This window comes from Ascaphus truei, chromosome 3, assembly GCF_040206685.1.
Source record: "Ascaphus truei isolate aAscTru1 chromosome 3, aAscTru1.hap1, whole genome shotgun sequence".
In the NCBI taxonomy this organism is placed as follows: domain Eukaryota; kingdom Metazoa; phylum Chordata; class Amphibia; order Anura; family Ascaphidae; genus Ascaphus; species Ascaphus truei.
In genome coordinates this window covers 436,860,164-436,874,110 of record NC_134485.1, presented here as the reverse complement: position 1 = coordinate 436,874,110, position 13,947 = coordinate 436,860,164, and the positions used below count along the sequence as shown (strand labels likewise).

At 48.5% G+C, this 13,947-nt stretch overlaps 1 protein-coding gene across 1 annotated transcript in view; it reads left to right on the top strand.

Moving 5' to 3' along the window:
• LOC142490541 (immunoglobulin superfamily member 3-like) overlaps window positions 1-13,140 on the top strand; it is a 46,323-nt gene extending 33,183 nt beyond the window's left edge. Inside the window, exons 2-4 of the mRNA XM_075592950.1 lie at window positions 7,692-8,069; window positions 8,432-8,839; window positions 12,986-13,140. Of these exons, the coding sequence (XP_075449065.1) occupies window positions 7,692-8,069; window positions 8,432-8,839; window positions 12,986-12,987 (788 nt within the window). The 3' untranslated portion in view covers window positions 12,988-13,140. The remainder of the gene's footprint in view (window positions 1-7,691; window positions 8,070-8,431; window positions 8,840-12,985) is intronic.
• Window positions 13,141-13,947: the final 807 nt, after the last annotated feature.

Here is a 13,947-nt window from a genome sequence, read left to right as displayed (position 1 = left end):
CTCACTAGGGAAACCTACCCTATAAAAAATTTCCAGGAAAGCTGCTGCCACTGTCTTGGCATCTATGGTGCCAAATGCTACCCCTCAGGGTACCGGGTGGCAAAATCCACCACCGTGAGGATGTAGCGTTTCCCTGACCTGCTTGGAATCATAAGGGGTCCTACAAGATCCATCGCTCCTTTCTGGCAGGCATCACAAGAGCGGCAGAAATTGCCCACATCTCGAGATGCCCCCGGCCAGTAGTAAAGCTTTAATAACTGGGCTCGCGTTCTGTTGACTCCCTGACGTCCCGCTAACGGAATAGAGTGAGCTACCCGTAACAGTTGCTGTCGGTACCCCTGGGGCACTACTAGCTGTCGCTGTCGCTTACTGGTCAATCCCTCCTCTATCCCTGGGTTCCCTTCTTCTCTATACAGGAGTCCCTTATCTCTATCCCTGGGTTCCCTTCTTCTCTATACAGGAGTCCCTTATGCCATAGGCAGTGCTCAGTGCCTTCCCCTGCCTGAGATTCGGACGCCCGAAGTCTCACGCCGGCCAGGGTAGGGTCTGTCTTCACTGCCTCCCTAAACTGGGTCCTAATTCTGGCCAACCCCCAGTCATGTCATTGTCTGGAGAATGGGGAAGGATGAGGGGAAACAGTAAGTCAGTCTGTGGTTGCAACTGATCCTGGCTTAACTCCCCGGGCTCCTCTGCGCCCTCCTCTGCTAACGTTGGTCCCAAAGGCTGGGGGACTGGCGCCGCCGTCATTGCCGCTGTCTGGCTCCGGGTAACCGCCGCCACTGCAGCGGGCTTGGGCACTCGGTCATAGATGCAGGTCATCGGTCCCAGATCGTTGCCAAGAAGAACACCGGCATCCAAACCGGGTAAAACCCCCACCTCCCGCACACCCTGGCCCTCCCCCAATCCAAAAAGATTCTGGCCACTTGCAGGAAACGTGGATCTCCGTCGGCCACAGTGATCTGTATCCCAGGGCCTGGGATCAATTCCTCTGGCCGGACCATATCAGGTCGGACCAGGGTCACTGCAGCACCTGAATACAGCAAGCCGACTGCTTGCTGGTCAACGACTGTGACCGGGGTGAGATGTCTGCTCCGGCCGTCCATCTGCTGCAGGTCCGCGCTGAGATGTCCTCCGCTCCTGGCTGTAGGCACCGATGAAACCGGGACAGGCGTTGCATGGGACGTCTCGCTGGGAGTTGGTTCCTTGACCGGTTTGGGGTCTTTGGTGGAAGCCACCAGCATGCGGGCTACCGGCTTCGCAGCTGGGGTTACTGTTTTGGCAGTCATCAGGGCTCGGCTGGCCACATAGTCGTCTGCCAGCCTCGCCACATCCTGGTAAGTCTTGGGCTTCTTGTCGTACACCCAAGCCCTCACCGCCGGCGGGCACTGCTGCATGAGCTGCTCCTGAAAGATGAGGTCCAGCAGGCATTAATAAGTCCGTGCCTCATAGCCCTCCACCCAGCGTATCCCGTACAAAGCCATGCGGGTCACGTAGGTAACATAGGACTCCTGGGGCTGCCTCTCTTCCTGCTGGAATTTACCCCGGTAGGCTTCAGGGGTAAAACCATACTGAAACAATAACAGTTCTTTCAGGTGGTCATAGTCATCAGCATACTCATCTGGAAGCGCCATCATCGTCTGCTTAGCCAAGCCGGACAGAAAGGGGTCCAAACGTGCAACCCTATGCTGGGGAAGCACTTTGTACGCCGACACTGTGTCTCAAAGTTCTTTAGAAAACTGTCGATCTGATCAGTACCTTCCACGAACTTGGTGAGACTGTGCTGATCCAGTTTGAGTTCATCGTTGTTGGGTTGGACAGGGGGGCAATAAGCGGGTCTATTCACTGCCATAGTGATAAACTGCAGCCGCTCCTCCGGTGTCCCTCTGTCTCCCCATGCAGTAATCAGTGCCAACATTTCAGGGGTGAACGGACTGGTAGCCGCAGCAACCAGTACCCCTCCTGTTGCACTGCTCCCGGGAGGTGCACTCGTTCCCTCCCTGAGATTCCGCCGCCCCGGCATTGGGTTCCTTCCCTAATCTCTGGGTGGCTGTATAAGGGCAAGCTGAGCCGTATCCTGAGGCTCTGCAAGCCGGGCTTCATAGTCACCGATTGCGTCAACCATGTCTGCGACCTCCTGGTTCTCATAGGGCAGTCCATATTCACGGTATTTGTCCTTCAGCTGAGCTCGGGTCCTCATGTTGGATGAGCCTTCAGCCTCGCTCATAGTTCATGGTCGCAGCAGTGAGGTGGTGTTACAACTTGTGTTAAATGTTGCACTACTGTGTGTTCAATATCTTTAGTCCCAGGAACTCGCAATAACTGTCGAGTTCCCACTATATGACAGGGTCCCACAGTACACTGTAATACAGGTTCAGTTCAATCCCGTCGCTGCCACCAGTTAATTATAGAGCTTGTCACGGTAGCTTATGACAAGACATAATGAACACCAAATATCTGGGTTGAACTGAACAAGGCTTAGATATAATAAAATATATATTATTCCTTAAAAAAGGTGATCACAGCAATATAGTACAATTAACAGACAAGAAGGTAACACTTACTTAGGGTTGGGGGATGGAGAAGTATCAGCTAGCAATTCTCCAGCAATCTGGTGACATTCAAGATGGTATCAGAAGAACTAAAAACTGTAGGGTTGGCACAGTTTAAATACCTGTGTAACCCTATTCTTAACATTGAATACAGACTATTGGTGAACAATTATCTGTATCCAATCCCTAACATGGAGACACAGATTAACACATGCCCCCCAGCTAATTAGCCCATGTGTACTGGGACTCTATGGGTAGCCCCATAATTAAATCAGGGGCGACGACCAGTTTACTAAATGAAGTATCTGCATTGTTTGTAGGTGTAAACATAACACTTACAAACCTCTCCAGTTTGATGATTCTCCGCCTTCAGGTAACAATTAGAGTGGCAAAGTCTGGTCTGTTGATTAGTACTTAGTGTAAACAATCAGGGCAGTTTAACTTTTGATCACAGGGCTTAGGCTCAATCAGCCAACTGCCCTTCATGACCTATTAGAATAGCAGATGGAGTCTGCATTTTTCAGAGCAGATCCAAAATACCATACATATACACTTTAATATCTACACATATTAATAAGTTCGATTCTGGTGGGCTCAGTGGGTCGAAATTTGCCAGTTCTTAATGCCTACAGTGACTCCACACATTGGCCAAATATCAACTCTCTGCGACCTCCAGAACTGGAGACACAGACATGCACTTTAAAACATTAAAATACATGATTATAATGAAACATGGGAACAGGGGAACATAAATTTTCATGACATGACAAGGTGTAAGCCACATTCCTGGACCGCAGTCCAGTTAACCCCTAGCCCCCTGGTGAGGTCAGGGGGTGGCCATATAGGGTGCAAACCCTTTAATACCGGGCCAACCCCCCTCTCCCTCTACAGACGGGTAAAGGTATGGCACAGAAACCATTTGCTTCCTATCCCGCAAGTGGGTGAGGATGTTTCCGAAATACCAGCTACTCCATTGGAAGAAGAAACGAACCCGGGTGAAGGTGGTCCAGAGACTGACAATAATACGGCCTATGAAGACCCCCAGGAGGGACCCTCTCAAAGGAGCCCTCAGACGTGACAAGCATCTCCCAGAGGAGCTACGGGTAAAGGGCTCGGTAAACAAACACCTAATACGGTGGCTCTCGAGAATTCTACTTTGGACCCGCAGTGTCCATGTTTTGTGCCTTCCAATGATCATGTAGAGACTGTAACCCCCACCAGGGAAGAGGCTGGGCCTCAGGACTATAATAGTCATTCTCCCGAGGGAGTGACCGAAGAACAATTACAACGGAGCCAGAGACTTGGGCAGCCTCCAATGAGGATGACCTATGACCAGTTCGGGGCACCCCATTATGAGGCTCAGCAGTGGACTCGTGTTCGAATAAAGTCAGTTATCGTTATGTTCAGTGAAATGTATAACCTTATATAGAGTGTGAAATGTATCGTTGTAAGTATTCATGCATTTTTATTATATAATCGTTGTGCCAGTTGATTCTAGTATTCCAAGCGGGGATGTTGGAGTCTACAGGGGGGGAGGATGTAGCCATATTCCCCAGACTTACCCTTATCTCCGCATGCTGGGAGCATAGGGAAGGTTGCAGCGTGCAGGGAGTGCTTCGGTACCTCGGAGGCTCCGCAGTGACCCGCGCGAGTAGGGCGCCGCCATGTTGGTGTTCGCTAATGCGCGGTGAGCCCGTGGAGGTGGTGAGGGAGCAGAGGTCGCGCATTCGCCGCAAGAGGTTGCGAGAGCCCGCGATAGAGGAGCTGCTCCTATAGGATGGAGCGCACGGGACTACGAGTCCCAGCAGCCTTGTTCCCTTGCTGCTTGATCTCACGTGTACCGACCCAGCTTGATTTTGGACCCCTCTCTGGATAATGACCCCAGCTTGTCTCTGACTACCCGCTCTTCTCCCTCCCTGACCATGGCTATGGGACACTGTACGATTCTGCTGGCTCCAACCCTTGGCCTCGGCATAACGGACACTGATTATCCTACATCTGGGTATCTCTGCTATGTTGGGGAACCCCTGTTATAGCAACAGATATAGTTTAACCCCTTCATATCCATTTACAATGTCTAGAAGATGCTGAAGCAGGGATCCGGCGGTGAGCCGCCATAATGCTTTCAGAGTCAGAGTTTGGCGGAGTAATGTGCTTGGCTGTATCCGAGAATCTCACTTGATTCCCGAATACAACTTTTGGGGTATCCCATAACTTTGTAACCCCGATAAGTCAGCATTCCTTACTCCAAGTAGCCTCTATGAATTTCTAGTGATGCCATTTGGGATGAAGATTGCCCTGATTACCTTCCAACGCCTGGTCAATAGGTTACTGGAAGGGAAGCGGGGTTTCGCAAGGGCATACCTGCATGACATAGCAGTGTTTAGTGGGACATGGGACAGTCACCTAGTTCATGTAGCAGTGGTGCTGAACAGAATTAGGGAGGCAGGGCTCAAATTGAAACCCACCAAGTGTTTAGTGGTTATGGCAGAGGTTCTGTACCTAGGGCAAGCGTGGGCATAGGGCATCTGAAGCCTGAGCCAGCTAAGGTTGAGGCTATAGTGCAGTGGCCCAACCCCAAGACTAAGAAGCATGTTATGGCTTTTTTAGGCACCGCTGGCTATTATAGTAAGTTTGTCCCACAGTACAGCGCCATGACTAAACCCTTGACAGATCTGACACAGAAGCAACTCCTAGTTCTGGTAGCCCGGTCTCCTGCCTATGAAACAGCGTTTCAGGCACTGAAGACAGCGCTATCCAGCGCTTCCATCCTTGCAGCCCCTGACTATTCAAAAAGATTTTTGGTGCAGACCAATGTCTCCGACTACAATATCAGTGCTGTACTCAGTCAGGTGGGGGACAAGGGGGGAGAGCACCTTGTACCTGAGCAGAAAGTTACTGCCCAGGGAGGCGGCTTATGCCACAATTGAGAAAGAATGTTTGGCCATTGTGTGGGCTCTGAGGAAGCTGCAGCCCTGTTTTTAAGGCCGGACATTCACAGTGATCACTGACCACAATCCCTTAAGTTGGTTGCAAAGGGTGTCTGGGGAAAATGGCAAGCTCCTTCGCTGGAGTCTTGCCCTGCAAGAATTTGACTTTAGCATCCAGCACAAGAAAGGCAGTGAGCACGGCAATGCCGATGGACTTTCCCGCCAGGACAGTCGCCACAAACTAATATCCTCAAGACTCAGGCCAGTTAAACCGCCGGAAGAGGCGATCGTAATTCAGCCTGCAATTGAGATGGGGAGGTGTGACAGTGAATGGGTTAACCAGGCTTATAATAAAAGTCAAGCCCACTTGGTTAACTCTGACCCATGTGTTAGGGTCTTAGAGTGTCAGCTCTGGGACCCAGATGTCGAGAATTTATTACTGCAACTGTATACTAATTTTGACGACATTAAAGAATTAAGTGATTTTTGCATTTACTGGGATGCTGGGATCGGGAGATTTCGAGGCTGTAAGTTTCAGTGGGGGGGGGGGGGTTGGCGAAGAAAGTCTATGCTGAATGTGTCTATGTAGCAGGGTTCTGGGTAATGGGATACCCCAAGAGTTGTATCCGGAGATTGAGTGATATCCTCGGTACAGCTAAGCGCATTACTCCGCCAACCTCGTACCCTGAAAACGCTCTTATGACTCAACGTCAGAGTTCCTGCTGCAGCATCTTCCAGACAAGGTAAGTTGGTATGAAGGGGTTAAAATACATCTACAGTTATCCACAGAGTCCTTTGTATAGCAAGGGTCTCCCCAATATAGCAGACGTACCCACATACATGCCCAGGTATCCTGAGCCTAGAGTAGGGGTTCAGGAAGGTGCTCACGCTAAGGTTACTTGCAATGATACAGTAAGTATGTCAGAGATTCTTCTCTCTCTGACTGGAGCCCTTGTGATGAATATATGTAATAAATCTCAGGATATCCCTCAGTAGGTATATGGTGTCGACATGGAAAAGAAAAAAGCCACAATAGTGCATACTATTTGACCAAATGTATTCAATGTAATGTATAAAGAGCAGTTAAAATCACATTTCCAATAAATTAAACAGGCATTGGAGAGAACTGCCGAACATGGAAGGACCCCGTCGGTATACAGCTTCTTAGCGTCTCACTCGCGTCTTACACTCTGAGTTCCGTATTCGTCCCTTCCGTGGCAGCGTCACAGGTAAGGGCGGAAGCGCGGTCTGCCTCTGGGATCAACTCCGATTTCCCAGTCATTCAGCCCTCCGGTACTCCAGCAACGCTAACTCTACGCGTTTCGCTGGTGCTTCGTCAGAAGTTATGCTGCATGGGTCTATCTGATTCCTACAGTATATATAGGCCCATCAATTAGGTGATACAAATGTAATATGTAAATTTTAACCCCCTCGTCACTCAAACATAGCGCGAGGCCAAAAAACCCAATGATAATAATACAAATATCTAATAAGCTACAATACTTTATTCTAAAAAATCTAAATATATAAAACATATAAAAAATGTGGAAAAAATGGAATAGGACAAAGCTCCATATAACCACTCCCTATAACTCCTCCTATTGCACCATATAACCTCTCCCTCTAACTCCTCCTATTACCCAAAATAACCACACCCTATAACTCATCCTATTGCTCCATAAAACCGCTCCCTATAACTCCCCATATTACCCCATATAACCTCTCCCTATAACTCCTCCTATTGCCCTATATAACATTCCCTCTAGCTCCTACTTTGGCTCTATATAATAATTCTCTGTTACGCTTCCAACTTCTCTGTAACCCCACCTCATAAATACTCCCATTGCTCCATATATAACGTCTCTCTAACTCCTCATATTGTGCCATATATCGGCTCTATATAACTCCTCATATTGTGCCATATATCGGCTCTATATAACTCCTCATATTGTGCCATATAACGGCTCTCTATAACTCCTCATATTGTGCCATATAACGCCTCTCTATAACTCCTCATATTGTGCCATATAACGCCTCTCTATAACTCCTCATATTGTGCCATATAACGTCTCTCTGTAACCCCACCTCATAAATACTCCCATTGCTCCATATATAACGTCTCTCTATAACTCCTCATATTGAGCCATATAACGTCTCTCTATAACGCCTCATATTGTGCCATATAACATATGCCGATGCCCCCTTCTCACAGGTATGTCCTGGGCCCAGCGGGCGGTGACGCTTCAGCAGGGACCCCTGTACCGCACCGTGGGCACCAACATCAGTATCTGGTGCCGGGTGAGTGGTTACCATGGCCCCTCCCAGCAGGAATTCCTCTGGTCCGTATACCGTCCGCCCTCCCCCGAGAGGGAGCTGCAGGTGGTGGGCACAGAGGGATCTGACTATACCAACCCTATCTTCTCCGATCGCGTGCAAAGTGGGGACATCTACGTGGAGCGCCTGGCGGGTGACCACGCTCTCCTACACATACGTCAGCTGCAGGAGATAGACACCGGGGAGTACGAGTGTTACACGCCCGGGACTGAAACACCGTTTTATGGGACCTACAGCGGCAGGGTGAATCTGAGAGGTAAGTAACCATGAAACATAGGTCCTTTTCCTGTAGTATCTTCATGTATTTGGGAGTTTGCACCACAGCAAGAAGCTGTCACTTTTAGTCTCTGAAATTCATGTTCTGCCCCCCGATGCATTCAGCACCTTCTGTGCAGCTTACCAAATAATACAAGGAATCTGCTGAGCAGAAAACCAGCGATCAGCCTCATCCTAGATCCAACAATGAAGATAACTTCATCCACCGAGGGCAGAGGATGGGCAGTAAGGACTCTGATTGGTTAACATGATTCCTTCTCTGTCTGCAAGTTCTATCTTTATTTGACAATATAAAGGTGGGTTTGTCCTGTGTTGACCTGACGCTGCTCCTCTTTCCCCCAGTGATCCCAGACATGCTGGAGGTCAGAATGTTTCCTCAAGACCTGCGGAAGAGAGAAGGGGACCCACTGCACCTGTTCTGCTATGTATCAACGGCTTCCTCCCAGCACACCCACCTCTCTGTAACATGGCTCTTAACCTCTGAGAATGAGACACAGATAATATCCCTGTCCCAGGATTTTGTGCTTCTCTCAGGTCCCTCTTACACCGAGCGCTTTTCCTCCGGGGATGTACGGCTGGACAAGCTCGGGGCCGCAACCTACCGGCTGTCCATCCAGGCTCTCCAGACATCAGACCAGGGTCAGATCTCCTGCCGGGCATCTGAATGGATCCAGGATCCTGATGGGATATGGACGGACATCAAGGGGAAAGAGTCAGAGGAAACCAAACTTGTGGTATCAAGTGGCAAGTGTAAGTGTTGGGGAATATAAACTATACTTGTAAGAACAACAGATTCATTACAGGTGCAGGAAAGGTGTAAACTCTGGAGGCTTTAAAAACAAACTAATCTGGCACCTAAAGGTACTTGCAGTTCTTGTAGCCTTATGGTCCTAAAGAAATTTAGATTTTTGGGAGGGTCCAACATGGGACTACCCCTTTAAGAGTAATATAAAAACAGCTCCAGATGTATCTACATTTCCCATTACACAGCCCTACAGGTGCCTTAGGAGCTGAGCTACGTGTGCAGAGGGTGGGAGGTGAGGCTGACAGGAGCAGGGCATGTCTATGTCTATGTCTATGTGATCACTGCCACGGGAGACCAGCACTTTTTACATCTTTTATACCTTCTGGGATCATTCACGCGGCAAAACAAGGTAGTGGAATAAAATGAGGTTTATTCAGGTGAAACCCACGGACACACAATGAATACACAAAATACAGAAAGAATACACACTTACTGGGGGTGCAACTAGCCTCAAATTGCTGCACGGCGCCTGCTTCGGAAGGCTTACCCAGACCAGGACATCGACCCGGGATACGCGGTTCTCTTTTCGGGGAGACCGCATAACCGCGACCGCTCAGTTCTATTCTCAGAACTTGGTCCTCGCGTCTGACATAGTCTCAGCTAGGTGGGCTTTTCCAGCTCCAAAACAGAAGACGGTTGCTCTGCTATTCGCAACATTGAAAAGCCCGTCAGCGCTTCACCGACTCACAAGATGGTCTGGTTCTCTGATCGGCCAGTCCCCTTACATAGATGTAAGTGTTCTATGTCTAGCATGGAGAAGGGGCTGGCGACCAATCAGAGACCGGATCGTAAATCAGCCAACCAATCAGAATGGGGTCTCGTCTGACTGCTGATGTCAGAGGAGGGGGTGAGTCGAGCCAGCTCAGAAAGTCGGACGAGCATAAAATACGAATTAGCCAATGGGAATTGTGCCTACGAGCAGCGGCGTCCCCCAGGCAACCCATTGCCTCCCGCTGGGCAGGCTCCACCAGGTCTGGCACAGTTGTCTCTGTGTACGTGTTTCTGTGTGCGTGTCTCTGGGTGTGCTTCTCTCTGTGCGTGTGTGTGTATCTGTGTGCGTGTCTCTCTGTGTGCTTCTCTCTGTGCGTGTGTGCAACGGATCAGGGGACTCGCTCTTCCCAGCGTGTCCCCGTCACCTTGCATCCTCTGCCAGCTAACCTCTCCGTTCCCTTGTTTCCCCAATCCCTGCCTCATTCCCCATGGCGCGGTCAGCATGCTCCGTCTCACGTTCTGTGTTCACGCGCGGTCCCCAACTCTGCGCGCACGTTCCCGGGCCCTAGTCTCCTGTCGGGGGACCCGCGCCCCGCGGCGTGCCTCCACCATCCCAGCCCGTTCCCTACCTGCGTCCTCCGCTCCCCCTTCCTCTCTGACTCCCCTGCCAAACACCTCCTCCGCGATGCTTCCCCCACGCTCTGGTGCTCGCACGATGCGCGCGCGTAACAGTGTTACAGAGGGCGTGCGCACCCGCTCTACTTACCAACCCTCCCCAGGCACTGGCTCCGCCCCACGTAGGTTGCAGGCTATTTCCCTTGATTACTTCCCTGTCTCCTCCCCTGCTCTTACTGACCTATCCCTGCAAGCTCCCAGACAAACCCCTGCTCCTCCCGTTCCTGCTATTTGTCCTCCTTCCTTTATAACCCCACTCCTTCCTCTCAGTCATTGCTCTGCATAGCTTTCCTGTAGCTCCTGTGTGTGCAGTGTCGATGCCCAGCTCCCTTGGCTGTTTCAGCTCTGGTTCCTGTCCCTGCCCCTGTTTGGATTCCCTTGGTTTGAACTTGAACTCTCCTTTGGACTTTGAGTACGCCGCCTTCTCCTGCCCTTGAACCCTGGCTTTCGGACAACACTACGCTGCTCTCTCCAACCCCTGGATTCTGGCTTTTGGACATTACGTTCCGACTTCTGGCACCCCGGACTCCGCAAGTATAACGTTAACCCTTACTCACCAGGCCCGTAAACGCAAATACCACACTCCGGGCACGCCCTCACTGCTGTGGGTGCGTGTTATATCCTTACCCATCTCAGTACCCGGGACTGGCCAGGTCTGCGGGCATACAGGCGTTACAGTGTGTGTGTACCTGTGTGCGGCTCTGTGTGCGTGTCTGTATGTGTGTGTCTCTCTGTGTTTTTACGTGTCTCTGTGTGTATCTGTCTGTGTGTGTGTCTCTTTCTGTGTGTGTCTCTTTGTGTGTGTATATCTCTATGTGTTTGTGTGTATGTCTTTCTGTGTGTGTGTCTCTGTGTCTGTGTGTCCACATGCTGCTGCTGTGGAGTCCTCTGCGCATGCTCACCGTGCGTACAGGGGGCCTCTGCGCATGTGCGGGACGCCTGTGCAGAATACAGCCCTGCCGTCCTCCTCTCCGGTGCTTTTGCTGTTACAAGCTGGCAACACTGACGTCGCTGATGGCCTCGTCTGCCAGCAGTGACATCACTTCCGCCACCAAGAAATCCATTTACTGCCAGGGAAATGTTCTCGCGTGGAAGGTGCGCGCAATGAAGTTTCACTTCAAAAATATATCATCTTAAGCAGGATGTTCCTCTTTATCGATGTGATCCTACCAAACCAGGATATCTGGGAGGGGTCCCAATTCCACAGATCTTTGTAGATTTGTTTAAAACGATGGGCATAGCTAAATGTATACAGTGTGTTGTAATATTTTGTGAGATGAATACCTAGGTATTTAATTTTTTGAGGATCCCATTTGAAGTCAAAATCGGTCTGGATCAGTTTGACTGTGTGGCTGGGTTAATTTCAGTTTAGTGCTGCAGACTTTGTATTATTAATTTTATAGCCTGACAGCTTACCAAAGGAATCCAAATTTTCAAATACGCCAGGGAGTGAGATTACATTTTTTGTGAGGGACAGTATTATATCGATGGCAAATAGAGCTATCTTATATTCCTGCTTTTTAACTTGAATTCCTGAGATATTGGGAATGTTTATAATAAAGGCTTCCAATGGTTCAATAGATATTGCGAATAAGAGAGGGGATAGGCGACATCCCTGACGAGTTCCGTTATTTATGGGAAATGAGAAGGAGTAGGCTGCATTAGTTTTGACTGTGGCCGAAGGAGAGCTACTGTATATAGAATTTTGATACTATCTATACATTTTTCGTTGAATCCCTTGGTTTTGAGGGTGGTGAACAGGAACTGCCAGTTTAGGAGGTTAAAGCCTTTTCGGCATCTAGTGATAATAGGAAGGCCAGGGATTTGGATTGGGGAACTATATGAGTAAGGTTTACCAGACGTCTGGTGTTATCCAGAGCCTGTCTCCCTTTTATAAATCCTACTTGGTCCAGATGAATCAATTTAGACAACAGTGGATTAAGTCTATTTGCTATAATTTGGGCATATAATTTAACATCTGTATTTAGTAGGGATATGGGTCTGTAATTGGAGGAATTTATGGGGTCTTTACCTCTGGGAATTATCACTATTGACACCTGCAGAACTGTTTTAGGAGGGGCTTGCCCTGTTTGAAAGATGTGAAATAATTTGGTGAGCTGGGGGATAAGGATCATTGCAAAATTTTTATAATAGAGATTGGAAAATCCATCCGGACCAGGAGCCTTTGGCCCCTTTAAGGGATTTAATCTCATCAGGTATCTCTAGTGGTGAAATTGGAGATTCTAGCGGTAAAATATCTTCACCTGAAAGTTTTGCAAGATAGCATTTGGATAAGAACGAATCAATGTCTGTTGATAATTGAGGTTGCGAGATCTCCCTTCGTCTCTCGGTAAGTTGTAAAGAGCTGTATAAAGATCTCTGAACTCGGAGCAGATATGTTCAGGACCATAGGTTATGCCCCCCTTCTGCGTGCGAATACTGAGCGTTCTAGATAGGCATTGCTTTGCTTTTAGTTTATTTTCCAACGTTTTGTTTGTTTTATCATTTTTATCATGAAATTGTTGTTTTGTCCAGCGCATGGCCTTCTCTGCTCTCGCGGCTAAGAATTGGTTTAATTCACCTCTTGTTTGTATAATTTGGCTATTAATCTGTTTTGTTGGAGTGCTTTTATGAAGCTTTTATAAGTGTTCTAGTTTGTTAGTAGGGGCATCAATTTGATTTTGTTTTCCTGTTTTCTTTTCCAGGAGGACAAAGCTTTAATTTCCCGCTGATTACAGCTTCCCATACAGTGGAGTGGGGAACGTCAGGAGTGGAGTTAATGTTGAAATATCACATCAACTCCTCTAAGACTTCAGCCGTTGTATCATCGTTCAATAATAATAAATATTCATTTAGCGTCCATGGGCTGAATGTTTTCCCCTTATTAAAATGCCCCAGTGAGGAAATGATTGTGGAGTGACCAGTCCACGCCGAGGTCACAATATCTGCTCTGGTGATATTTCTACATAAGTGGTAATCTATCCGTCGTGCGGATGGGATATAAAAAGAGAAATCTTGTGTTAGCGGAGTAACGGACACCCCAGTGGCCCGACATGTGACCCATTGCCACGATGGCAATCCGGATGTTCTACGGTTTATGGGCATTGATCAGGTTTCTCTCGGGCCAGGAGAGGTGATTGGGATCAGGTCCTCCTCCTCTGCAAGGAATCGGGCTGGATCTAGAAACTAGAGACACTAGCTCCTATAGGGTTAAACATGGGCTTTGTTCTTTCTTCTTTCATCTCGTCACTCCTGCATTTCAAGGATGTGTATAGCAGCACATTCCTACATATACATCAGCATAACGTTTGTCTGTGGTACCCAACTCCACCAGACTACTCTGAAGATGCACTAGGGGCACATTCTCCATAGCCCACACTATTTATTCTCAGGTACTGTCGCCATAACCAGAATATAATGGGGCAGTGCACCGGCGCATATGTGCATTATTGATCTGGATTAGTACATCTGATGTTATTATGACTACTTAGCACACCTACCACATTGGTTGCTAAATGATCAATAGGATACCGGTAAACAAAGTGTGAGTGTATGTATGTATGTACAGTATTTCTTTATTTATATAGCGCCATTAATGTAAATATCGCTTCACAGCAGTAATATACGTGACAATAATATAAATAATAAATAATATATATCACAAAAA